This window comes from Pogoniulus pusillus, chromosome 22, assembly GCF_015220805.1.
Source record: "Pogoniulus pusillus isolate bPogPus1 chromosome 22, bPogPus1.pri, whole genome shotgun sequence".
Lineage (NCBI taxonomy): Eukaryota > Metazoa > Chordata > Aves > Piciformes > Lybiidae > Pogoniulus > Pogoniulus pusillus.
Genome location: NC_087285.1, coordinates 21718133 through 21743898, shown reverse-complemented (window position 1 = coordinate 21743898; position 25766 = coordinate 21718133). Strand labels below are relative to the sequence as shown.

Genomic DNA, 25766 nt, shown 5'->3' with positions numbered 1-25766 from the left:
TCTCACACTCCCAGATACAAATACATTGTCTTCAGGGCAGCTCCAAAACCTCCCACCTTTGGCATCAGTTCCAAACACCCTGAAAAGCTTTGGAGATTTTTCTTCCCATGCAACATTTTAAAACCATTTTCCTTGGGCAAAGAGCCAGGCAGAAAATGATTTAATCACAGAACAGGCACAGAAAGAGCACTTACAATAACAGCTCTCCAAATGCAGAGGGTGGTTCTTAATTTCTAAATATTTAAGGAGAGCAATAGAGGAGTCAGAGATCTGATGGGACTGAACAAGGCCAAGTGCAGGGTTCTACTCTTTGGCCACAACAACCCCAAGCAGCACTACAGGCTGGGGACAGAGTGGCTGAGAGCAGCCAGGCAGAGAGGGAGCTGGGGGTGCTGGTAGAGAGGAGCTGAACAAGAGCCAGCAGTGTGCCCAGGTGGGCAAGAGAGCCAATGGCATCCTGGGCTGGCTCAGGAGCAGTGTGGGCAGCAGGACAAGGGAGGTTCTTGTTCCCCTGTGCTCAGCACTGCTCAGGCCACCCCTTGAGTGCTGTGTCCAGTTCTGGGCTCCTTCATTGCAGAGAGATGTTGAGGTGCTGGAAGGTGTCCAGAGAAGGGCAGCAAGGCTGGGGAGGGGCCTGGAGCACAGCCCTGTGAGGAGAGGCTGAGGGAGCTGGGGGTGTGCAGCCTGCAGCAGAGGAGGCTCAGGGCAGAGCTCATTGCTGCCTGCAGCTGCCTGCAGGGAGGCTGTAGCCAGGTGGGGTTGGGCTCTGCTGCCAGGCAACCAGCAACAGAACAAGGGGACCCAGGCTCAAGCTGTGGCAGGGCAGGTCTAGGCTGGATGTTAGTGGGAACTTGTTGGCAGAGAGAGTGATTGGCATTGGAATGGGCTGCCCAGGGAGGTGGTGGAGTTGCTGTGCCTGGAGGTGTTGAAGCCAATCCTGGCTGGGGCACTTAGTGCCATGGTCTGGTCGGTTGGGCAGGGCTGGGTGCTAGGTTGGGCTGGCTGAGCTTGGAGCTCTCTTGCAACCTGCTTGATTCTATGATTCTTTTAAACACAGAATCACAGAGTGTTAGGGGCTGGAAAGGACCTCAAAAGATCATCTAGACCACCCCCCCTGCCAGAGCAGGACCACCCATAGCAGATCACACTGGATTGCATTTAAGGTCAGAAAGGTTCTCTGCATCCATTTTCCACAGCCTCTACACATCCATGCAAACCATCACTGCAATTAAATGAGTTCATTTAGCTCTCAAGGCAAACTCGGTGCAACATCTCTTAGTAGTGGGTTTGCCTCTGAGATAGAACAGCACAGGGAGTGAGTTCTTCATGAGCAGAGAGTCCCACTCAGCAGGCCAAACACCAATTCCACTGCCTTCTCCTTCTCCCAGGCTATTTCCATGATGATTTTTAATTTCCTCTCTTATTTCAATACCTAATTTATTCCTACAAAAGTTTAAGTTTTAATAATAGGAAATCTGTTTCTCTGCTTTTCTGGGGCTTGATTCTGTCCTGTATTCTGGGCTGGGTATTTACTTGTCCCTGGTTATGCATTTGCTTTGCACAAGTGGGAATTGAAAATAAGGATCACAGATTCTAAACTCACAGGCTTTCAAGGCAGAGGAGAAAATTGGCTCTCAGGTGAGGAGTTGAGGTGGGGAGGGAAAGAAGAGTTATTTTTTTAAGTCTAAAAACCACCCAGCCACATCTCTGACCCCATGGCTATGGAAACAAACAAACAAACAAGTTCTTATGAAAGTCTGACCTGGAAAAGTTTGGTCCCTGCACACCCAGAGAAGGGCAATGGAACTGGTGAAGAGTCTAGAGCACAAGTTTGGTGAGGAGCAGCTGAGGGAACTGGGGTTGTTTGGTCTGGAGAAGAAGAGGCTGAGGGAGAACCTTCTGGCTCTCTATAACTACTGGCAAGGAGGCTGAAGGGAGGTGGGAGTTGGTCTCATCTCCTGACTAACAAACAACATCACAAACCAAAATGGGCTCAAGTCACACCAAGGGGAGGTTTAGACTGGATATCAGGACAAAGTTCTTTCCTGCAGGAGCAACCAGGCATGGGAACAGGCTGCTCAGGGCAGTGGTGCAGTCAGAGACTGAGACAGTGTCCCCTCAGGCTGCTTTCCTCCATGCGGAGCAACTGCACTTCCCTCAGGTGCTGCTCCTCCAGACCCTTCCCCTGCTCTTTGGATGTGCTTAGCACCTCAGAGTCCTAGCAGTGAGTGCCACAGAAGCGAACCAAGCAAGCAAGGTGGATGCAATGGGAAGAGCCAGTTCTCAGTCCAACAAGCTGCATCTTGGAGTGGGTGTCAGAAACCTCCCAGGGGGAGAAACAGCAGCTGCTCCACAGCTGGCCACAGGACCTAGCATGAGAGACTGTCACTTGGGAACAGTGCTCATTCTCCTACTGAAATGCCTTCACAACGGTGATGCTTCGTTTCGAAAGCAGGGACTAGGTAGGACTGGCAACACTTGTGCAGGAGAAGAGGAAAAGAGTGCAAAGGGAATAAATACACTTTGCATACCAGAACAGATTGAAGCTCTCTTCTGGCTTCCTGCAACCCAGCAAAGTGGAAGAGAAGGAGGGGACAAAGGGGAAGTTACACAAGTGCAGTGATACACCTTTAAAAACTGCAGGTCCTGGCTGGAAGAAGGAAATAGAGAAGGTCAGAAGTCCTGGAAATGAAACCCCAAGGAAAGGTCAGCTAAAACCACTAAAGCCTCAGGGAGCAGCTTGCTGAAGTAGTGACTGTGAGTCACAGCAGTGGTTCCCGAGCACTCCAGAAACCAGGGAGCACACTGAGGTGGGGGATTAAGAGAAGAGGATCGCTCAGGGAACAGAAAACATCAGTGACTGATTTACAGGAGTCTTCCTGAGGCTAATTAGGGAGTTTCCCACCACAACCTCTCTAATGTGAAATGAAATTCGAGGGGTATCTGTCTACCCCCAGTCAGCCCTGAAAGCAAACAAGTCTGACTTCCCTCACCCCATTGCTATCCTCCATTCTCACAAAATATTTCCCCTCCCTACTCTTTTGCTTCCCATCGTTTGCCTCCTTTTTGTTTTCCCCTTTAAAAGCTTCCTTAGCACCCATTTCAGAACACAACAGCTGAATAATGACATTTTCAGCTCCATGCAGCATGTATTTTTGATGCTGAAATGTTACCCAGCTGGCACCATTGAGTTGGGTTTTCCCTGTCAGCTCTTCCAAGTTTTATGAGGCCCTCACATAATTTTTATCTCTCATTTCCTCTGTTCATCCTGGAGAGGAGAAGGCTTCAGGAAGACCTTAGAGTGGCCTCCCAGTACCTGAAGGGAGCCTACAGGAAAGCTGGGGAGAGGCTGCTTGCCCCAGACATGCCAGCTCATCCCTAGCGGCTACAAGTGACTGAGTCTCCTGGGCTGTCTTGCTCCTCTTGCCAGCAGCAGGAGAATTCAGGGGTTTGAGCCTCAGCTGGTTTAGTGCAGCCCCAATGAAACAAGAAGGAGTTCCTAGCAGGCACATTTCTGGAGGCATCTACACACTTGACTTGCTGTCACACAAGCCTTCACTGCCCACAAATAGCACAGCAGCCAGCTGCAGTCCAGCAGCCAGCTGAGCCTGCACATGATGCTCACCTGCACTCAGGGGTCTGCTGCTGGATTCCAGCATCTTTCAGTCGAAGGACAACAGTGACAAGAAAAGTGACAGCAGGAGGCACAGAACTGAGAAACAAAAGCTGCCATGCTGTAGTAAATCGACTGACAATGTTGGTATGACTGGTGAACAAAGACCACACACATTATGTCTTCCAGGTGGTGGATTAGATCATGCCTTGGGTAACATTTTAATCAGCAGGAGCTGAGGTCTGATTTGCCACCTGTGGCTGCTGAGGTCGCTCCATAGATGCCTTCTCAATGCTGTCATTTGGTTTGTCTGCATTGCTAAGTGGAGCAGACTGGCTGACTGTCTTCATCTCAAGGACCTTCCCTGGCACACACAAGCATGGAGTCTAGCTGGAGAGCAGGTGAGGCTGCACAACACTGCTGGTGTGGCAAGGGAGCTCACCAGAAAGAGTAAGGCAGCCACAGCTTTACACAAAGTCAACAGAAGTAATGCTCTGTGCTGCACTCACTGCTGGGACGTGGACAGCAGCATCAATCCTAAGCCTGCTGTTCAAGGCAGTTGCAAGGGCATTTCCTGCAGACTGTTTGCTAGAAATGTAATCTCCTAAGGGCTTTGCTGGACATACACAAATGATTCTGTTGACTCTGCTTTTAATATTCCAATCTCAGAAATGAGTCACCTGGCTGGGGACAGCTGGTGACTGTGAAGACATCTGCATTTGAGTTCACAGCAAGGTGACATGGGGAAGATTGATTTCTCTCAACCAAAGAGGGGAGCAATTCCCATCAGCTTGGCTCATGAGTGTGGATTTTCTCATATGGACAAATCCTGGCTACATTATCCATGGCAGTGACATCAAGCTTGTTTGCATGAGCAAAATGAACAGAACACACTGGTAGAGGAGAGAAGGATCATTTGCTTTATGATTCAGGCCCTGGGTCTGCCACCTTTGAGAATGGTAGTGTACACAGATTCTTCTTCAATGTGAGTAAGAGCACAGCGTGGCCCAGTGGCTCCAGATGCACAGCTCCCCTTGAAGTCAGATTTGTGCAGCACTAAGCTCTACTCAGAAGCATAAAATACCTTAATCATAGAATCAATCAGAAGAGAGCTCCAAGCTCATCCAGCCCAGCCTAGCACCCAGCCCTGGCCAACCAACCAGACCATGGCACTAAGTGCCCCAGCCAGGATTGGCTTCAACACCTCCAGGCACAGCCACTCCACCACCTCCCTGGGCAGCCCATTCCAATGCCAATCACTCTCTCTGACAACAGCTTCCTCCTAACATCCAGCCTAGACCTGCCCTGGCACAGCTTGAGGCTGTGTCCCCTTGTTCTGTTGCTGCTTGCCTCAGGCAAACAGATTGGGAAGTATTAGGCTATAATTTACCATTAAAGACCTATGAATTGATGAACAGAAAGGCTGCTGAAGGCATTCCCACCTTACTAACACTCCCATGACTACTTTGTGATGTGCCATGCTCAGGCAGACATTTCATGAGAGATGCAAGTGCATGACTGAATCTTAGCCACTTAGGGTGAGAACAACCCATTCAGCTTCTGCTGCCGCCAGAAAGGATGGACAAAGTGATTTTCCCCCAGTAATCTTCATTGGAGCCTCTCTCAAACTGTGGCCAGCCACAGCTAAGACAACTTCTCTCCTCTGAAGTGGTTCACAGGGCTGCTTTGTCTCACCTTTCATATCTGAACAAAGAGGGAAGCCACCTAAAGAATGCCCTGTTCTCCAAAAGCACAGAGCATGCACTGACTCTCCAGTCGGTGTGCTGAATGGTGCTATTGCATAAGGGATGTAGGGCAGCAAGCAGCAGGTGAGAGGCACTGCATTTATATTTTAATTAGCTCATGCCAGGAGTTTCTTCATGGGTTACTTAATTACTGTTTGTCCACCCACATTATTAAAACCTTACTCATGTCCTTCCGTTTCGAGGACTTTCTGTGCCTGCTGAAAAAGGCACTGCTAAGACTGCACATAAATAGCTGTTCTGAAGCAGTGCCAAGTGACAATTTGACAAATCCACTGGGCACCAATTGTAACTAGAGAACTGCAGCAACAGAACCCCCAGAAGTCTAGGAAAGTATTATTTAAAAAAAAATCCTCTGGCAGTTGTCTGATTTCATCATTTTTATCCCTTCTGGTCTTCTTAAACACACTTCCAGCAACTATCCTCTTTCTAGAGCATGGATTCTCAGAATGTCACAAAATCATAGAGAGCACTGGGTTGGGAGGGACCTCTGGAGGTCATAGAATCATAGAAGCAAGCAGGTTGGAAGAGAGCTCCAAGCTCACCCAGCCCAACCTAGCACCCAGCCCTGGCCAAGCACCCAGACCATGGCACTAAGTGCCCCAGCCAGCCTTGGCTTCAACACCTCCAGGGACAGCAACTCCACCACCTCCCTGGGCAGCCCATTCCAATGCCAATCACTCTCTCTGCCAACAACTTCCTCCTAACATCCAGCCTAGACCTTCCCCAGCACAACTGCAGCCCTCCCACCTGCTCTCTGCAGGGCCATCCCCAACTAGCTGCCTGCTGGAGCATGCTCTGTGCAAACAAACCTTGCTGTTGCAGCAATGCCACCCTGCACACTGATTAGCTCAGGAGGAATAAGTAGTTTTGCATAGATGCCTACCTCTGGAGGGTGTTCTACAGTGAGAACACATGGTGATTTCTAGAAGTTTCTCCCTTCTGGGACCAGTAATGTGAGAATGTTGAAGTTGCCCAGTGGTAATAAAGGTGCCTGTGAGGTACTTCACTGATGTAGGTAGATTCATGTTGCACAGAACCTTCCAATAAGGCAGTCATAGAATCACAGAATGCTCTTGGTTGGAAGGGACCTCCAAAGCTCACCCAGTCCAACCCCCCCTGCAGTCAGCAGGGGCATCCTCCACTAGATCTGCTTGCCCAAAGCCCTGTTGAGCCTCACTTTGACTGTTTCCAGGGATGTGGCCTCAACCACCTCCCTGAGCAACCTGCTCCAGTGTTCCACTACCCTCTTGGTAAAGAACTTGTTTCTAGCATCCAATGATGTTAGAAAGCCTTCTTGGAAGTCCAGTGACTTGGCAAAGGGATTTCCAGTATTGATTTACTTGCATCCAGTTGCCAGGTCTGGGGAGATACAACCACCATGAGACTATTTAGCATTGGATTGCTTATTTGCTCCAGGAGGGTTGGTGGACCTGCCAGTGGCAGTCTGGACCACGCTGGCAGCTCTATGAACAACAGGAGGGATTCTGGTAGAAGTGAGCTTGCCTTTTCTGCAGCAAGACACTCCTCAGCTGACAGACAGGCAGTACTGGAGCTGCTCGTGCTCCACGCAGTGATTTTGCCTTCCTCCACTGAAGAAACATGAATGAGATGTTCACGTTGTTAGCTGTGGGTGTGACCCCACGGCATGTTCACACTGGAGCAACCCTCACTCAAGCAGCCAGAGTCACTCAATCTGATGAGGTTGCCTCACTAGGACTGAATTTCAGGGAAGTCAAAATTCCCTCGTAAGTACTTGTATCCTTCTTGCAACTCTGACTGGCAGGGTAAAAAGAGCTTGCCAGATTTTGGCCTGATGTAGTTGCTGAAAGAGCTCAGAGGTTGAGGCGTTTGCTCCTGTTAGAGCCTTATAAGAGGGTTTCAAAGGCAACAGCCTGAGCAGATGCTTTCTTCTCGCTCTCAACTCGAAGAGCGTATGGCTACAGGGCCTGAAATGGATGCTTTAATGCTTGGGTAGTTCTCTAAACTAAGAAGAATGGACTCTTGGCAGGTGTCCTACTCCAGTTTGCTCCCAAGACAGACTTTGTTACCCCAGTGTCACAGGTGGCAACTGTAGCTGCACAACAGCTGTAAAACCCCAGGCTTACATTGAGGAGAGCTGCTGCAGATGAGCTAATCTATCTGGAAAAGGGAGACAATGCTATTTCTGTCATGGAAATGACTTAGAGAAGTAATGCAAACGACACCGGACATTTGCTAACTCGTTATGCTAATGGGAATCTTGCCTAGCTCACAGGAAGGTTCTGCAAGCCCCACCGTTAGGTTTGGCGTGATGATAAACCGCAGCACAATCTCCTCATCCTTTCTCCCCTCCTCCTTCGCGAAATCCATCACCTACAGGTGCAGTACCACACCATTAAGATGCAGTGCAACTTGAATTACTCTAGAGAAAGCCCAAATTACCTAATTTATACCTTTTATCACTGTAACAGAACTGGCTGTACTGGATTCTTAAGTCATTAAGCCAACCTCTGAAGCTCTGCCTCTAAAATAGATTGCTCAATGAAACAGACTTACCTTTCTTACCCAAAAAAACAGATGAGTCTCTGTTCTTTTAATAATCCAATTTTTACTCCTGCTGCAAACCAGAGGTTCTGGGCAATCACAGTGTGCCACATTAGAGCTCTGAGTAAGGGCTCCTCTCCTGTAATATGCAATGTTCCCTTCCACACACTTATTACATTGGAGATGTGCAGCAATCTGGATTGATGAGCAGTTAACACATCTGGCAGTCTCTTGCATTTCTTCTCTCACCCCCTCCAACACTGAACCAAGACTTCAGAGATGCATAAAACTGGTGAGGTTGGAAGAGACCTTTAAGACCATCAATTCCACCCAGAGCTTGCAATCCCACCACTACTGCTAAGCTACTACCTCTAAACCATGGCCCCAGCACCACATTTACTCTTCCCTTCAATACCTGCAGAGATGGGGACTCCACCACTGCCCTGGGCAGCCTGTTCCAATACCTGATAACCCTTTCTGTGAAGACATTCTTCCCAATATCCAACCTGAGCCTCCCCTGGAACAACTTGAGGCCATTTCCTCTTGTCCTATGCTTGCTGCCTGTGAGAAGAGAGCGACCTCCACCTCACTCCAATCTCCTGTGAGTTAGTTGTAGGGAGTGTTGAGGCCTTCCCTCATCCTCCTCTTAGAATCATAGAATCAAGCAGGTAGGAAGAGACCATCAAGCTCATCCGGTCCAACCTAGCACTCAGTCCTATCCCATCAACCAGATCATGGCACTAAGTGCCCCATCCAGGCTTTGCTTCTGCAGACTAAAGAAGCCCAGTGCTTTCAGCAGCTCCTCTTTAGCCTTTTCAGACACGTGAATCACACAGCCCCCAGAACACCTTCTGCCCGAGGGAAAGGGCAACCATTACCTTGAATTCAGTCTCGATGTTGGCAAGCCTGGCCAGTTCATTGCTTAGCTCCAGAGCTGTAAGGACAGGGTCTTCGCTGGAAAGGGAGAGGTAAGCGGCGCTGGCTAAGCCCTTGTAGGCGTTCATTCTGGAGCGGGAGTGGCTGAAGGAGTCCTTCCTCTGCTTCTCAATGCATTCGTTGCACTTGCAGAAGTAGTCGTGCGGCCGCTCGATGCGCGCGCCCTTGAGGAGCAGGATGTGAACGATTTCGTACTCCTGGCAGTGGGCAGCGAGGATGATGGGGGTGATGTCGTGGGAGAAGCGAGTTCCGTCCTCGTCGTAAGCATAGAAATCATCGTCCCGCAGCTCCTGCTCCAGGGGGCTGAGCGTCAGGCGCTGCCCCTGGGCGAAGGCTGGGTGGTTCAGGATGGCTTCGACGATGCGCACGTAGCCTTTGCTGATGGCGAGCAGGAGGGCATCTCCCACTCGGGCCAGATTCTCCTTCTTGAGCAGGAGCTCTGTCACTTCCAGGTGCTCGTTCCCCACGGCCAGCTGCAGGGCATTCTGCCCCATGTAATCGACGCAGTTGAAGTTGAGAGTTTTGGACTCCTCCAGCATCTTGCGCACCACAGGGATGTTGCCATACTCGGCCGAGTCGAGGAAGCGCTCCTCCTCCGCCGTCAGGCTGGGGCCCTTCTCGTTGAACATGTAGGCAGGGCCGCGGGTGGCCTGCCTCCGGCCCTTCTCCCGCAGGGTGGTGTGCCGCCGGTGCATGGCTCCAGCGCCGCTGCTCCTCAGCCTGCGGGGAGCCCGAAAGGAAGGCTGGTTATGGGCTAGCAGAGTCAGAACCGCAGAGCCCTTAAGCTTGGCAAAGGCCTGGAAGATCATTAAGGTCAACTATCCACCCAACACCGCCAGGCCCACCGACATGTAGGGTCATAGAATGGGTTAGGTTGGAAGGGACCTCAAAGATCGTCCATAGGCAGGGACACCTCCCACTAGAGCAGGTCACTCAAGGCCACATCCAGCCTGGTCTTGAACACCTCCAGGGAGGTTGTGGAGCACAGAATTGCCCAATCTTCAATCACATTGAGTGATTCTGTGCTCCACAACCTCCCTGGGCAACCTGTGCCAGTGTCTCACCACTCTCACTGCAAACACCCCTTTCCCAACATCCGAGTTACAATTTCCCCTCTGCCAGTTCAAATCCATTCCTCCTTGTCCTGTCATTCCCAGACCTTGTCAGTAGTCCCTCCCCAGCCCTCCTGGAGCCCCCTTCAGATCCCGGAAGGCCACTCCAAGGTCCCCTCCAAGCCGCCTCTTCTCCAGGCTGCACAGCCCCAACTCTCTCAGCCTGTGCTCACAGCAGAGCTGCTGCAGCCCTCTCAGCATCTTGGTGGCCTCCTCTGGACTGGCTCCAACACTTCCATGTCCTGCTTGTGCTGGGGCTCCAGAACTGCCCCCAGGACTGCAGGTGGGGTCTGAGGAGAGCAGAGCCAAGGGGCAGAATCCCCTCCCTTGCCCTGCTGCCCACACTGCTCTGGCTGCAGCCCAGCACAGGGTTGTGTCTGGGTTGCACTCACCCTGCAGGCTCCTGTTGAGCTTTAATCACCCCAGACCCCCAGGTCCTGTTCCTCAGTGCTGCTCTCAGCCATTCCCACCCAGCCTGTATCTGTGTTTGGGATTGCACTGACCCAGGTGCAGGACTTCATGCTTTGCCTTGTCCCAGAGGGCCACTTCTACACATCTTTTGAACACCTTCAGGGACAGTGACTCCACCACCTCCCTGTCCAGCACGTCCCAGTGCCTAACCACTCTTTCAGGAAAGAAATTACTCCTATCCCACAATGTAAACCTTCCCTGGAGGAGTTTGGGTCCATTTCCTCTTGCCCCATCACTGGTTACTTTAGAGAAGAGACCAACACCCCACCTCACTACAACTTCTTTCCAAGGAGCTGTAGAAAGCAATAAAGTCTCCTTTCAGTGTAACCTGAAATAAGGTTAGAAATGTCTCATTGCCATCAGACGTTCCTAGCTTCTTACACTAGTTTAAAGTCATGTGAGCATACACAAAGATCAGTTTCCTGGGCAACAGACAAGTTCTCTTCTGAATTGGACACCCTTTTGGATTTCAAGGATACCCAGCACACTCTTCATGAGAAACAGGCAAAGGTGTGCATGAACTCATTGTCCCTGAACACAGTCTCCTACTCTGACTGTTCAGCACTTGACTACGCAGGATTTAGGAACAACGTCCTCCAGATTGCACTTCTCTGAATTACTCTCCATGGGTTTTTATCCTCGAGGGCATGAAAGTTAGCAAGATTCCCCATGCCAACACAGCTGGGACCAGGGCAATAAACTGTGCTCCATGAAGTTAAAACTCATGCTTCTAATTCTAACCACACAGTAGCAAGGATGAGTGCGTTGTGCATTCTGATCATACTCAGCTGTCACAAGCAAAGCACCTTTTCATTCACTGCTCTTTTTGCCCCCGCACTACACTGTGCCATTTCTGTTTCCTGATCTAGAGCAGCTTAATGAATGACTGCCTCATTTTCTCACTGAAATACAGCTGGCAGCTACTCCAAGTGCAAGTGCCCAAATCCAAGGGCCAGTCTTGGAAAACACAGGAATAACTCCTGCTTTATTGTCACATCAGTCCCCAGTACACATCTCTCAGAGAGCTACTGCAGAAAGACAAAAACACAGGTGTCTGACCACACAGGGAGGGCAGATCAGAGAAGGCCATTAATTATCCCACTGATGTGCCTGAAATGTCTTCACTTGGAGTTGGTGGAGTTTTCTTATTCCTACTCCTTCTCTGGAACTCTCAAATTAAACCATGTCTATGCACACCCAGGATCAAGGGGGAGTAACCATGCTGCTGTGTGAAATGAACTGAAATCCCAAATCCAGCTCCGCTTCACACTTTGCATTCAGAGCCATCTCAACCTTTCTGTCCAATTTTTGCCTTTTATTGCAGTAGCATCTCCACAAGAACATTGTTCCTATTCTAGAGCCTCAGCACATGGAGTTAATTGCCAATCTGAGACTACAGAATGAGCAGCCTGGGTAAAAAGGCAAAAGCAAAACCTCTCTCACAAAAAGCATCTGCGCTCAGTCTGAACACAAGCCCCAAATCACTTGGGTAACATTTTCAGGAGCCTCTAAGCTCCAGTGGGCAGATGTAACAAAGAAGCAGGTGTTAATGCTTAGTGGGTGGCAAAGGTTCATCCCTCCACACTCCATCTGTTCTCCAAGTCAGTTTTGACCTTCACTGAATGAAAAGTTCATGTGTTGCTCTGAAAAAACAAAACCAAACAAATACTACTGGAGTTTGGAAGCACTGAGGGGAATGATGAAAGGGAGAGGTGCCAGGAGAAAAAGTGGGCTGGATGTATTGTCTTCAGTCAGATGTAAGAGCAGGCCAATGGAATCAAGAAAACACAAAACCAAACCAAACAGAAAAACCCAACCCCCACACCTGGAAAATGAACAGCATCAGCCTCCCAAGGACCTGAATTGGAATTACAGAAACACAGAATGTTAGGGGGTGGAAGGCACCTTGAAAGCTGATCCAGTCCAACGCCCCTGCCAGAGCAGGATCACCTGGAGTAGGTCACACAGGAATGCATCCAGCAGGGTTTATGAATGTGCCCAGAGATGGAAATCCCAAAAGCTCTCTGGGCAGCATGCTCCAGTGTTCTGTCACCCTCACAGTGAAAAGGTTTCCCTTAGTTCTTCCTGAAGTGAAAGGACACAGGAATTCTTAAGGTAGCTGTTCCTATGGAACTAATGGGTAGGCTGGATATTAGGAAAAACTTCTTTGCTACGAGAGTGGTCAGGCATTGGAACAGGCTGCCTGGGGAAGTGGAGTCAGCATACTTGAAAGTGTTCAAAAACTGCATAGATGTGGCACTTTGGGACATGATTTAACAGCCATGGTGGCTTTACACTGATGGTTGGACTCAGTGATCTTAGAGATCTTTCTCCATTGAAATGATTCTATGATTTGATTCTTCCCCTGTGCTCAGCACTGCTCAGGCCACACCTTGAGTGCTGTGTCCAGTTCTGGGCTCCTCAATTCCAGAGAGATGTTGAGGTGCTGGAAGGTGCTTGGAGAAGGGCATCAAGGCTGGGGAGGGGCCTGGAGCACAGCCCTGTGAGGAGAGGCTGAGGGAGCTGGGAGTGTGCAGCCTGCAGCAGAGGAGGCTCAGGGCAGAGCTCATTGCTGTCTGCAGCTGCCTGCAGGGAGGCTGTAGCCAGGTGGGGTTGGGCTCTGCTGCCAGGCAGCCACTTCCAGGCAGCCAGCAGCAGAACAAAGGAGCACAGTCTCAAGCTGTGCCAGGGCAGGTCTAGGCTGGATGTTGTTAGGAAGTTGTTGTCAGAGAGAGTGATTGGCATTGGAATGGGCTGCCCAGGGAGGTGGTGGAGTTGCTGTGCCTGGAGGTGTTGAAGCCAAGCCTGGCTGGGGCACTTAGTGCCATGGTCTGGTTGATTGGCCAGGGCTGGGTGCTAGGTTGAACTGAATGAGCTTGGAGCTCTCTTCCAACCTGGTTGAGTCTATGATTCTATATACATCTCTCAGTTTAATTCATCCCATTTCTGCTGTCTAAACCAGAAAGCTTGTGCTGGAGAATTTCAAACAAGTTTTGCAGCACTTTTTTATAGCAGCTACATCATCATTTAAACGAATCTGAAGAGAGTAAATTCGTAACCACACAAGGCTGAAAGAGAGCATCATAACTGAGAGCATCTTCCCTTCAGCTCTGATGCACTAGGATATAACTCAATAACATTGAAAGAGACTCAACATATCTCCCTCTGCTCCGCTGTGAGATAAACTACTGTGTAAAAATTAAACCCAATCCTTTCCATTGTGGTTGAAAGGTGAAGTACACAGGGCTGAGGGCTCTAAGGACAACAAAGGAGACAGGGTCCAGTAAATGAACTCCCAAGACTGCAAGAAGTTTTTGATAAGGGAAAACAATAACAGATAAAAGAAATAGACCATGAACATCTCCAACACTGACTGGGAGACACAGATATCTAAGGAAGCAAAGTGTTTGAGGCAAGATTTGGGGTACTTTGAAGCCAACAGGCAGAAGTTCCCTCCATTCCAGTGGAGTCTAAATCTTGCAAACGCATCTGCAGGCACACACAATGCCCCCAGCAACTATCTCTTGTCTCACAATCAGTCTTGGTGAGGCCAAGAGGGCAAATGTGTTTCCCATGAAGTAGTTAATCATGTGCAAAAGGGTTTGTCTAAACTGCAGCTCATGTCTTAGCTATTCACAGAATCACAGAGTCATTTTGGTTGGAAAAGACCTTAAAGATTGTGTCCAGCTATTATGTAACTGTACCAAGTCTGGTGCTGAGCCATGTCCCCCAGCACCATATCTCTGCATCTTTTAAACACCTCCATGGATGAGGATCCAACCTCCTCCCTGGGGAGCCTCTTGCAGGGTTTGAGAACCCTTTCAGTGAAGAAGTTCCATCTAATGTCCAACCTAAATTTCCCTATGTGCAACTTGAGGCTGATTCCTTTAATCACTTGTGACAGGGGAGAAGAGACTGACTCCCACATAGCTCCAACCTCCCCTCAGGGAACTGGAGAGGTCTCCCCTGAGCCTCCTTTCCCCCAGGCTAAACAACACCACTTCCCTTAGCCACTCCTCAATAGATTTGTTCTCTCCAGACCTTTCTCCATCCTCATTGGCCTTCTCTGGTTGCACTCCATGACCTCAGTGTTCTTCTTTTAGTGAGGGCCCAAAATGAACAGAGTAGTCAGGACAGCATTTAAGCTTTAAACCTGTTCTAAAGTCTTACTGAGCTCGAGTAAGAACCATACATACAAAGAAACACTTCTGAACTCTGTCTCTGCTAAATGAGGACTCAGAGTACCAGAAAACACTTCACACATTTGCAGTTTTGGGATTTCCTGGGCGTGAAATTAAACCTCTTACAGTGTTAAGCAACTCCAAGGATGAGCTAGTGATGGCTTAAGCAACTCCTGCTTTGAGTAGAAACCAATTCAGCTCCTGCAGCTGCCTGGTGCTGACCCATGAGTGTTGCAGGACTGCACATGCCTAAGTATTTTAGGGCAGTTAATTGTAGCAGGTGCTTCAAGCTGCAGGAATTCCATTGGGCTTTTCTGGTGCTTCACACCCACACATGGTGAGCCATTTAATGTTACATTTCATGGTAAGTACTAGAAGCAAATCAGAACTATGGATCATTTCCAGCAGTGAGGCATTTCTCAGATGTTTTGCTGATGCCCAAGTAAGATTCTTGATGCTTGGTTCCTTTTCTCTTTGAAAATCTTGTCTCTCCTGATGTCTTGTTACCTCTGAAGGAGAGCCCAGATAGGTGGGACAGAGAACTTATAATCACACACAAAACAAGATAACACTACATAAAACACTATCATTGGTCTGATTCTCATATTTCTTGGCTGAGAAAGGAGGTCAGAGTTTGGCCTAGAGCTAATTCACACCTGCTTGTTGCATCCTTAATAACATGCCAAAACAAAGGCCCTTCATTTCCCTTTCACTTCAGGGAGAACACTGGTGTCATGCATGGTTTCTAACAGGAGTTGCACTGCAGAAAGAGGCAACAGAAAATGAGAGCTGTCCTCCAAAAGCATCATTACTCTCCAACATCCATAGTGTTCAGTAGGGATGTCCCTGCAGCTCATAGCCAACCACTGCCTGTGGGTAAGGGCAAGAGCTCTGTAACACGGAAGGCTTCACCTCAGATGAATTACAACTCCCAGCCTTGCTCATGAGCAGAGAAGAGCAATCTCTCCACTATCACACTTTGCCTTCTTTAGAGAGAACAAGAGAGGAATAAAGAGATTGCACTTTTAACTTTGAATCATTTTGGCAGTAATGTTCAGCCATCAGCTCCTCTTCTGAAGAGAAAGTTATCATTATGTCTGACCTGAGCCCTGAATCGTGATGGTGCTGCACTAGCTGAAGATCTTAGAAGCTGAACTCTGCTGTAACATCTCAGCACCTTTTTAAATCTGCTTTTTAAATCTGCTTTTCCCTTACGTGCAGGCAGGTTTAGAACTAATCACATTTACTGAGTGTGTGTAATGTGCCCTCTTTAAAAAGAAAAGTGATTATAACTTGATTGCATTTATCTTGCCATTTTTGTCTAGAGGTGCTTTGCATGGAAATGCCTCTGCATTTGCATGTTTTATTGAGACAGCTAGTGAGCAAAGCCATCAGGCAGACAAACACGGTGCTTTTCTAGGAATGAATGCCAATGTATGCAGTGTTGTTGGAGAGAAAACGGTCTGGGAAGAGAAAACAAAAAATATCAGGGCCCAGGTACTGCTCGCAGCAAAGTGCATCCAGCTGTACCCAGCCAGAAGATGTCTGGACCCCTGTGGTGAGTGGAGAATAGCCATTTCTGAAAGGTGACTTAGCTCTTAACAAACCTTCTTTTGGGAGCACCTCAGTTTCTAACTAGCATGCCTAAGAGTAGGTCCTTGCAACTTGCACTGAGGGTCCCTGCTGCTGAGGCAGTCGGCACCTGAAAAGACAACGTGGTGCAACGTGAGTGTAGTTTTTAGTGTGGTGTCACTGCAAGCGCTGCTGAAGCCAAGACGCTCAGTTTTACAACCACAGCCTCTCAACTGGTCTGAATCCCAGACGTGCAGGGCAAGCTAGACACAGAAAGGAAGCTGAGCTGTTTTGTATTGAGCTTACCCCAGCTAACTTCCCTTCTCCTTTACCCTCCTTTCTGCATTATGCCAGACAGGACCTTCTGCTGCCTCTCTAGTCTCACACAAGAACCTTTGGAAGAGCAGAGCTATCATCTAGAGCTGAATCTTAGAGACTGTGTTCAAAAGCCTAAATACCTTGAGAGGTTAAACTGCAGTATTTGCATATGGCTTTGAAGCAGAACATTAAAGGCACATGGGAGAGGATGAATAATGCCTGCCTGAGATTTTAAAACATCTGAAGCCTGAGCAGGTATTGAAATTGATGGTGTTAGGTACTATGGCAATTCCAGAACTCTCTGATGATGTCAGTCTAACAATTAGGCAGAGCATTTAAAAAGGCAGCTTTAGGAACTGATGGCCTCTCACCACACTTTGGGTTTGCTTTCATTTAGTGAAGAGAGGTTGGCAGAGTCTTCCTGTGCCTTTTCCAACAGCTCCCTTGTCTAGAAACTACCAGAGAAACTTTGGACATGTAACCTTTACGATGCCTCATGTTGAGTAGAGCCATCATCAGAGTTGGCTTTGATAAGACCTTGGCTCTGTGTTGTTGAAAATGAAATTTAAGTTTCTGAAAGCTATTTTGGAAGCATTACCCTGGGTTCCTGCAGAGCCCCAGAACCTGACAGACTGACACTTTACTTATTATTTTCCTTTCTACTTACATCAATATGCCTAAAAAGAATCAGGGAGCATAGAGGCTGCAGACCTCCTGAGGCCTCTTTGGAATTGACAGAGCTCTTGCACACATCAAACGGACCATTTCCCTCTGTTAACTCTTTGCTTCCATACAGAAAGCCTAATCAGCCAAGATATGCTATCAACACCACCAAAACCAAAGGAAATTAAGCTCTGGCAGCAAACACAAATTGATAAAGAAATTAGTCTTGAGAAGAGTCAAACTGCTCAGAGCAAAACCAGCTTTCAGGTGAAAAAATTGCAGCACGTTTTGAAGCGGACTTCGGATTTCAAGTCAGGAGCAGAGACTGAGCACAGAAGCACACAGTTATCATCCAGCTATAGGCTACTCTGGCCTTCCAAATGCCATGTGCTACCCTCTTTCTCTGCCATACCTTAAATAGCTTCTAAACCTTACTCAAAACCAAGGGGTTGTCATTCAAGATAAAAGTTTTAAGCATCCTTTTGCACATATGGTTGACTTATTCTGTATACTCAGTACCTTTTGGATGGTTGCTTTGGATTAACAACAGCTTATTCTAAAGTTTTATATGCCCTGAAATGCTTTTGTTTCATCTCAGGATGTCCAAAGCACTAATTCAATACTATTTAGCAACACAATCATCCTCCTGCATGAACAGTTGCACACATATCTGAGGATAAATACATTTTTAGCTCTCTTGGGCAGATATTTCTTCACTTGCAGACTAATCCTAGGAAGCAGAAAGTAATATCCCCTGCCCACCATTCCCACTGCTCATGCAGTTAAAAGAGAATTACAATTTAAGGTCAAACTTTGCAAAGAGGTCTCTCTCCTCGTGGAAGTAGAGGTGGAGTCAGCAAGCCCACACCTTTTCCAACCTCTTTAAGAAATGGCAGCACCAGACACGTTCAGGAAGACAAACCAGATTATTAAAGGATGTCAAGAAATGATAGGAACTAACACTGCCATCATCTTCTTGTCACAAAGCATAAAGCCAGAGGACAATGATCCAGAAACATTAAGGACAGACTACCCACTCTTCACCACCATCTACGTTTTCATGTCTTCCCTGATCTCTTAGAAACAAGGCACCTCTGTCTTGTGGTGTGGGGAAAAAAAGAAATGGAATTTGGCTGTCCATCAGCTGTCTTTGAGGAAAGCCCACCCAGTGCTGCTCAGTGGTCTCTCCTTCCCTCTTCTTACAAACTAGAGAGCAGCTGTTTTGTTCCAACTCCAAAGCAGTGTTGTGAACAAATACAAGACCTTTGCAGCAGGAGAGGCTGCAATATAGTCACCTTGGTTCTTGTACTCATTTTCTTACCATGTTATAATGTATGTACTGGGAGGGTTTTTTTCCTCTGTCCTTTCTTCCTTGCTTGCCCTCAATATAAGGTTGTGAAGATGTCTGAGAGTCACAAAGGTATCGCAGAACACGTGAGAGAGGCCAAAACTAAGATTGTTTTTACGTTCTCTCCTATCCCCCAGTCATTAACACATTTGGCCACCAGATTAACTGCCGTGAGAAGAATAAGACTAGGAATAATTCACCCTCACTGCTGGAGCATTTCAAGGCTCAGGCTGAGATCTGACTGAGAACACAACAGAGGAATACCTGTTCATTCATAAATTTTTACTACTGAGGAGAGCAATGAAAACCGTTTCTGCTTGCGCAAGCAGAGGGCAGTGTAATGCTGGCTTTCATCACACGCTGCCATTGAAAAGAGAAAGGAAAAGCTCTGAGCAGCACTGGTAATCTCGGCTCCGGCTGCATTTCACTTTCCCCTCTTGCTGCACCCTTTTCATTGTTCACTTCATAGTTGAGACAGAACAAAAAGGTAGAGAGAAGGTCTCCTGACAACCATTAGACTCAGGAAAGCTCAACAGGCATGACAGAGTCCCATACTTGCACTCCTTATTTTAACTCGCTTTGCCTCGGCCACACCATTTGTAGGAGAGAAAAAAGCCCTTCAAAGACTCGCCCGGCTAGAGGAGAAAACTGCAGCGTGGCTGCAAACCATGTGGCTAGGGACAAACGGCAAGCTCCGAGACGCTGAAACAAACCTACTCGGGCACGTTCGCACAGATTCCGAGCGCAGAAGCCAAAGCAATTCCACACGCAGCCACCCACCTCACTCAGGCCAGCCCATGCTCAGGGCTTGCAGGGCACCGAGCCGCACCGAGCCACCGCTAACCCCGGCAAAACTTCCCAGCGCAGAGCTAGGGACTGGCGCTAGAGCCAGGGCACGTCTGGGGGAGCTGGGAGCTGGCTCTGGCAGAGGCAGAGCCCCGCGGCTGGGGCAGCAGCTTACATGTGCGCGTCGGAGCCGGGTCCGTTTCAGCCTAGAGCCGCGGAGCGCCGCGCGGCGTTGCGCTGCCCCCCATGGCGGTGCCGCTGTCGGCGGTGCTGAATCGCCGCTGTCCGCGGTGCTCAAGCGCCGCTTAGAGCGGCCGGACGGGGCGGGCGCTGGCCGCGGGGCTGCAGGCGCCGCCGGCTCGGCCGAGGCGGTGCCGCATCCTTACCGCCCCGGCGCGGCTGGGACAGAGCTCCCCGAGGACGCCGAGGCTCTGCTTCCTGGAGGAAAAGCCTGCTGCCAGGTTGGCATGTGAGTTGCTCCCCGTCTTCCCTCCCCGCTTCCCAGCCGACGTTCTCCGGTAGGTTCGGGGTTTTTCTCCGCGCTCCCCCTTGTCAGTCGGAGCCGGGCGAGCAACCTGCACCCTCCCAAGGGCTGCCCCGGAGCAGGCGTGGCGAGAGCAAGCTTCCCGTAGAAGGCAGGGCTGCCCGCAGGCTGCCCCGCGGGGCGGGGGGCTCCGAGAGGGGCTCTCCCCTTCACGCACTGCCCGGCCGCTCCATCCGGCTGTACCACCCCTCTGCTGCCAGTGGTTAGTGCCGCTTCTCGCTGGCCGTGCCCAGCCTGAGAGCGTTTGCTGCCTTCCCTAGGAGATCTTTCTCTTACGGGTGGCCCACGAGGGGTGTGCCTGCGCCTGTGTGCGGCGGGAGCAGAAGGGGGGGCGGGAAGTGAAAGCAGCACGTAAAATAATCCCTCAGTGCAATCAATATCCTCTCTCACTTGGCAGAGAGCCTCCAGAATCATAACTTCAAACTTCACCTGGGGGTGCCAGGGCTCCCAAGCAGTAAGAGTGGGTGTTCTAACTAGGAACCCCCCCTCAGGATGCTCCCATTGCCTGCCACTTTTCTCCTCCTCACTCCCCTCCAGCTTTCAGCCACACGAGGCCGTCCTATCCCATGACCTTCCCTGTCCTTCCTCATCCTTGCCAACTCCCCTGCTCACCTGAACGGGAGAATCCTCCACCATATCACACACCCCACTGCAATTAGTGAACAACACCTACCCCTCACCGGGCATGCCTCCAGGAGCTCAAGCCTAGAGGAAATCCTCTGCTCAGAGAGGTGGTGCTGGCGGCAGGCAGCACAGGGCTCTCTGAGCAGCACACATGACAGGATGGCACTGTGTTGATTTGCACCCAGGTTCTCCCTCTCTGATGCCCTCACAGCAGCAGGGGAAGTGAGGACACTGATCAAGAGATTTTCCACCATTTTTCAGTGTCATATTTGCTGTAATCAGCTGAAGATGTTTGATGGATTCGCTTGAGGGAGATGATGGTCATGGGCACTGACCATGTTAGCAGGGACCACTGGGAGCTTGGTGTGGCTTCTCTAATAGCACTATAAAAGAGCCTCAGAAACCCTTAAAGGCAGCCACTGCAGGGCTTTCATCCCACATCTCCAGGCAGCTATGTTACCTTCACCAGCCTGAGCTGCACTCACACTTGTGAGGAGGGTGAAGGTGAATCTTTCCCTACTAAGATGTCTTATGGTGCAAATAAGGGGAAAGGATGTACTGAGCTCTAAGTGTGGCAGGCACCCAAGACTCAGAACTCACTGCACTCTGACACTGCCTTCCCATGCTGGTACCTCCTGCTCTCTAACATGCACTAATGGCTTGATTCTTGCCCCAGTTTATGGCTTCTTGGAGTTCACTGAGAAAGTCAGGAGGCCTCAGATGGGTGAACAAAAAGAGTAGGATGTGGACATTATGAGCTTGAGAGAAGAACAATGTCCTGTGGAGGAAGAGATCCTGTGAGAAAAGGGGGAAAAAAAAAAAGGAAAAAAAAGAAAAAGTGAAAAAAGAGGAAGAATCCACAGCAAAATACTTCTGCTGCTGAAAAAACTCGTCTGAGATATGCTGCAGGGAGGCAAATCTCTGTGCTAGGTAGCTAACACAGCTCAGGGGTTAGAGCAACCCCTAAATTCACAGCCCTTTGGCTTGTGAACTACTTTTTGCCTAAGAAGAAAAACCTCCCTCTCCATGCACTCTGCTACTTATCTGTCCCTCACTTCTCAGTTCAATACTCGTCTGTTGCCATAACAAACTAATTAAGAGTTGGATATGCTGATAGCTTCTTGCATTAAAAGTCTTTATCTACATTTAATTTCTGAGGCTTGGAAGCACCTTGGGAATACTTGGGACAGGTAACTTTTGCTTCCACTGCCTTTTTTTTTCAGTTGGGTTGGTTTTTTGTGGGGTTTGGCTGTTGTTTGGGAGGAGTTGTTTGGGTGTTTTCTTTTTTTGTTTTCTTTTTTAATTAGGTAGGTAGGAATTGAAGATCAGAAAACCTAACATGCTTCCATTTCTTATATTCATAAACAGCATTGCCAGGTTATCTGATAAATAGAATAGAATCAACCAGGTTGGAAGAGAGCTCCAGGCTCACCCAGCCCTAGCCAAGCAACCAGACCATGCCACTAAGTGCCCCAGCCAGGCTTGGCTTCAACACCTCCAGGCACGGCCACTCCACCACCTCCCTGGGCAGCCCATTCCAATGCCAATCACTCTCTCTGCAACAACTTCCTCCTAACATTCAGCCTAGACCTGCCCTGGCACACCTTGAGACTGTATCCCCTTTGTCTGTTGCTGGCTGCCTGGCAGAAGAGCTCAACCCCACCTGGCTACAGCCTCCCTTCAGGGAGCTGCAGACAGCAATGAGCTCTGCCCTGAGCCTCCTCTGCTGCAGGCTGCACACCCCAAGCTCCCTCAGCCTCTCCTCACAGGGCTGTGCTCCAGGCCCCTCCCCAGCCTTGCTGCCCTTCTCTGGACACCTTCCAGCACCTCAACATCTCTCTGGAATGGAGGGGCCCAGAGCTGGACACAGCACTCAAGGTGTGGCCTGAGCAGTGCTGAGCACAGGGGCAGAAGAACCTCCCTTGTCCTGCTGCCCACACTGCTTTTGATCCAGCCCAGGATGCCATTGGCTCTGCTGCCCACCTGGGTACACTGCTGCCTCATCTTCAGCTCCTGTCTACCAGCATCCCCAGGTCTCTCTCTGCCTGGCTGCTCTCAGCCACTCCATCCCCAGCCTGTAGCTCTGCTTGGGGTTGTTGTGGCTGAAGTGCAGAACCCTGCACTTGGTCTGGTTTGATCTCATCCCTTTGGCCTCTGCCCACCCATCCAGCCTGGCCAGCTCCCTCTGCAGGGCTCAAATGCTCCTCCTAGAGTTGAATATGGGATTGATGTCACTAAACATAGGTAAGCTTTCTCCTATATATATCCTGGGGACAAAATAAAACCCAATGAGCTGCATTACTGCTCCATATGTCTGTGCAGCTGCAGCTACTTTTCCTCATCTCTCTTAGTTCTAACTTCACTGGACAATATTCATCACTTACATTCTCCTGCACAGTGTTGTTCTTTGCTGCTAAAAAGATACTCCAGGCCCAGTACTGTCTAGCACTCAAAGGTATCAGAAGGACCTTCTTAATTTTAATAATCAACAGCTCATCCACTCCATAAATCTGCATCAGCTGAAATACTGACAGCACTCCTAATTGCAATTAATTATGTCAGATTAACACATGTGAGATGAAGAAGTGGGAAGGAAAAGGGGGCTCAGAAATAGTCTGCTGTTATCAGTGCATATGAAAAGAATTCAGACAACTGTTGTAGGCTGTCTGAATCTCAGAATCAGTAGACCCCCACAACCACAGAACCTGGGAATCTTCCACCTGGCTCTCTCAAAAGGCATTTACCACAAGGCTCTGAACTTGTACAAGTTGCCTTTCATCTTGATGAGCTTTGAATTTCACTACTGCAACAGCTTCACATGAAAAGAGTGTGCTGAAGAGTCTGCTGCTGATATTACACAACCCCTTTTGACTACAGTCTTCTTGACTAGAGAATTACAGCAATTGGGAGCTTTTTTCCCTGCACATCATCAGCTGTTTGCATTGTCATAGACTGTACCAAAAATGTCCTTACCTCACTGGGGGCAGGGACAAGCTTGCACTAAAGGACTGAGTTTGTCTCTGCTGCATCTCACCTGTATCTCTGAAACAGGACAAAACCCACAGGAAATGTCACGTCCTAGCAAACCTAAGCACCTCTCTCTTGGCCAGAGTAAAACATGGAAGCAGTTGAGCAATTTCAGGAGCTGTGCCATTTCTTTCAGCTGTGTCATGACATTGACTGAATGAAACACAGAGACTTGAAATTCCTCTCAGGGTCTGTAGTTTTTAAGGCTTTTCAGCTCTTGGATGGAAGTTGCAGCACAAGAGCTTCTACCCCAATGCAAGGTGGAATTTCTTGACTGTAAGGGTCCCAGAGCACCAGAGCAGGCTCCCCAGAGAGTCTCCTTCTCTGGAGACTTTCAAGGCCTGTCTGGATGTGTTCCTCTGTGACCTGAGCCAGATTGTATGGTCCTGCTGTGGCAGGGGGGTTGGACTGGATGATCTCTTTGGGTCCTTTGCAACCCCTGACATCCTCTGATCCTGTGCCCTTCCTGGGCTCAGTTTTTCTTTGTCTGTAAATGTTGCTGTATTCCCAGACACATGGCAGAGAGGAGGCCTTCAAACGAATGTAAAGTCCTGCTTTTGTTTGCTCAGGTCTGATGTTGCAGACAGTTATCCACATGCCACCCAGAAAGGCTGAAGAAAGATTTGTGTGGGGGCAAAGCTTAAATGGAACAAGAAAAAGACTCAGAAATGATGGCATTAAAGTTCTTGCTAATCTTTGGTGTAGTTAATTCTCTGGTTACTCAGCAGAGCCCTCTCTGCTGTCTCTAAATGATTTCCAATGTTCAACTCCTTTACTGCTGTCACAACACAAGTGGAAGCTCAGCAGTTTGTCAGAAGAGTTTTTGCTTCTATTGATGAACATTTTTCCATTGCAAAACTCTTTTGCCCAGAGACTCCTGTTTCGTGTTGTCATCGACAGCCTTCGCTTAATCCTTCCCTCAAACACATGCCTGTGTCAGGCACCAGCTTCCCAAGCTAACTATCTCAGCTGAATTCTAAATAGCAGAGCAAAGGCATTAACAGAACAAGGAAGCTTGGTAGGCTTCCTTTCTTTCCCCTATTTTCCACTGCTCCCTAGACCAGAAGTGAGAAAGGGTGAAGAGAAAAGCAGCAGAGTTCTGCTGTGCTTTTGGAGAAGGCAATGCAAGAAGGGTAGGGCAGAAGGGAAGGCTGACACTGGCCAGCACTTGCAGCTTGTGGAAGACATGGACAAGCAAAAGCATTCTCATTTTCCAGCAAGGCCAGGTAGAACCAGCTGCACCAACACCCTGCTACTCAGAACTAGACATTAAAGCACAGGCCTCCCTTGCACAGCCTTTACAAATTCAAGTGGGTAATTACAACACGTTTCTTTCTAGTTACTTCTGGAATGGTAGCCAGCTGAACCAGCCTAGGCCCAGAGCTGAAAGGCAGAATACCACTTTACCTCTTTAGATGACTTTTAGCACCTCATGGATTTTCCATTCTGCAGAGCTATTGGTTGTGCTGAGTGGCAGCCTCCGAGGATGGGTCTCAGCCAATACCCTTCCACAGGAAACCAGCAGAATAAACGCTGAAGTGTCCTCCTATTAGGAAACACAACAAGGAACATACCTTCTGATTACTATCTAGCTGTGAACCATTGTCTTTAGGACTGTTTTATTCACTTCAGTGACAGAAGAATGTGGATGTGCTGGAGCGTGTCCAGAGCAGGGCTAGGAGGATGCTCAGAGGGCTGCAGCAGCTCTAGTTGGGGCTGGTCAGTCTGGAGAAGAGGAGGCTCCCAGGTGACCTTCTTGTGGCCTTCCAGGATCTGAAGTGGGCTATAAAATAGCTGGGGAGGGACTTTTTGGGCTCTCAGTGAGTGCCAGAACTGGGGGGAATGGAGCAAAGCTGGAGGTGGATAGGTTCAGGCTGGAGGTGAGGAGGAAGTTGTTGAGCAGGAGAGTGGTGAGAGGCTGGCAGGGGTTGCCCAGGGAGGTGGTTGAGGCCCCATGGCTGGAGGTGTTTGAGGCCAGGCTGGCTGAGGCTGTGTGCAGCCTGCTCTAGGGTAGGGTGTACCTGCCCATGGCAGGGGGTTGGAATTGGCTGCTCCTTGTGGTCCCTTCCAGCTCTGAGTGATTCTATGATTCTATGACAGCTTTTGCTCTTTTAGCTACTTCTTTTACTGACCTAACAGGCTCAGGCTAACTTTACTAAGACTTAGCAGCAATCTACCCCCCCAAAGATAAATTTGATATCGCTCAAGTGAGAGAAACAACAGAGGAACAGAAGTGATGGGTTGATTTAGGACACTATCAGCAAGAGGCTTGGTCTGACAAG

General features: G+C 49.1%; 1 protein-coding gene across 6 annotated transcripts in view; it reads right to left on the bottom strand.

The window, feature by feature from the left end:
* TRPC7 (transient receptor potential cation channel subfamily C member 7) overlaps positions 1-24967 on the bottom strand; it is an 86320-nt gene extending 61353 nt beyond the window's left edge. For 4 of the 6 annotated variants that reach the window (XM_064162170.1, XM_064162172.1, XM_064162173.1 and 1 more), the window contains exons 1-2: positions 19465-19580; positions 8781-9558 (exon numbers count right to left, since the gene is read on the bottom strand). In XM_064162170.1, the coding sequence (XP_064018240.1) occupies positions 8781-9558; positions 19465-19466 (780 nt within the window). In that variant the 5' untranslated portion in view covers positions 19467-19580. Of the gene's footprint in view, positions 1-8780; positions 9559-19464; positions 19581-24891 lie in introns of those variants that run through there. The other 2 variants (XM_064162171.1, XM_064162175.1) reach the window with 2 other exon arrangements.
* Between the last annotated feature and the right edge of the window lie 799 nt (positions 24968-25766).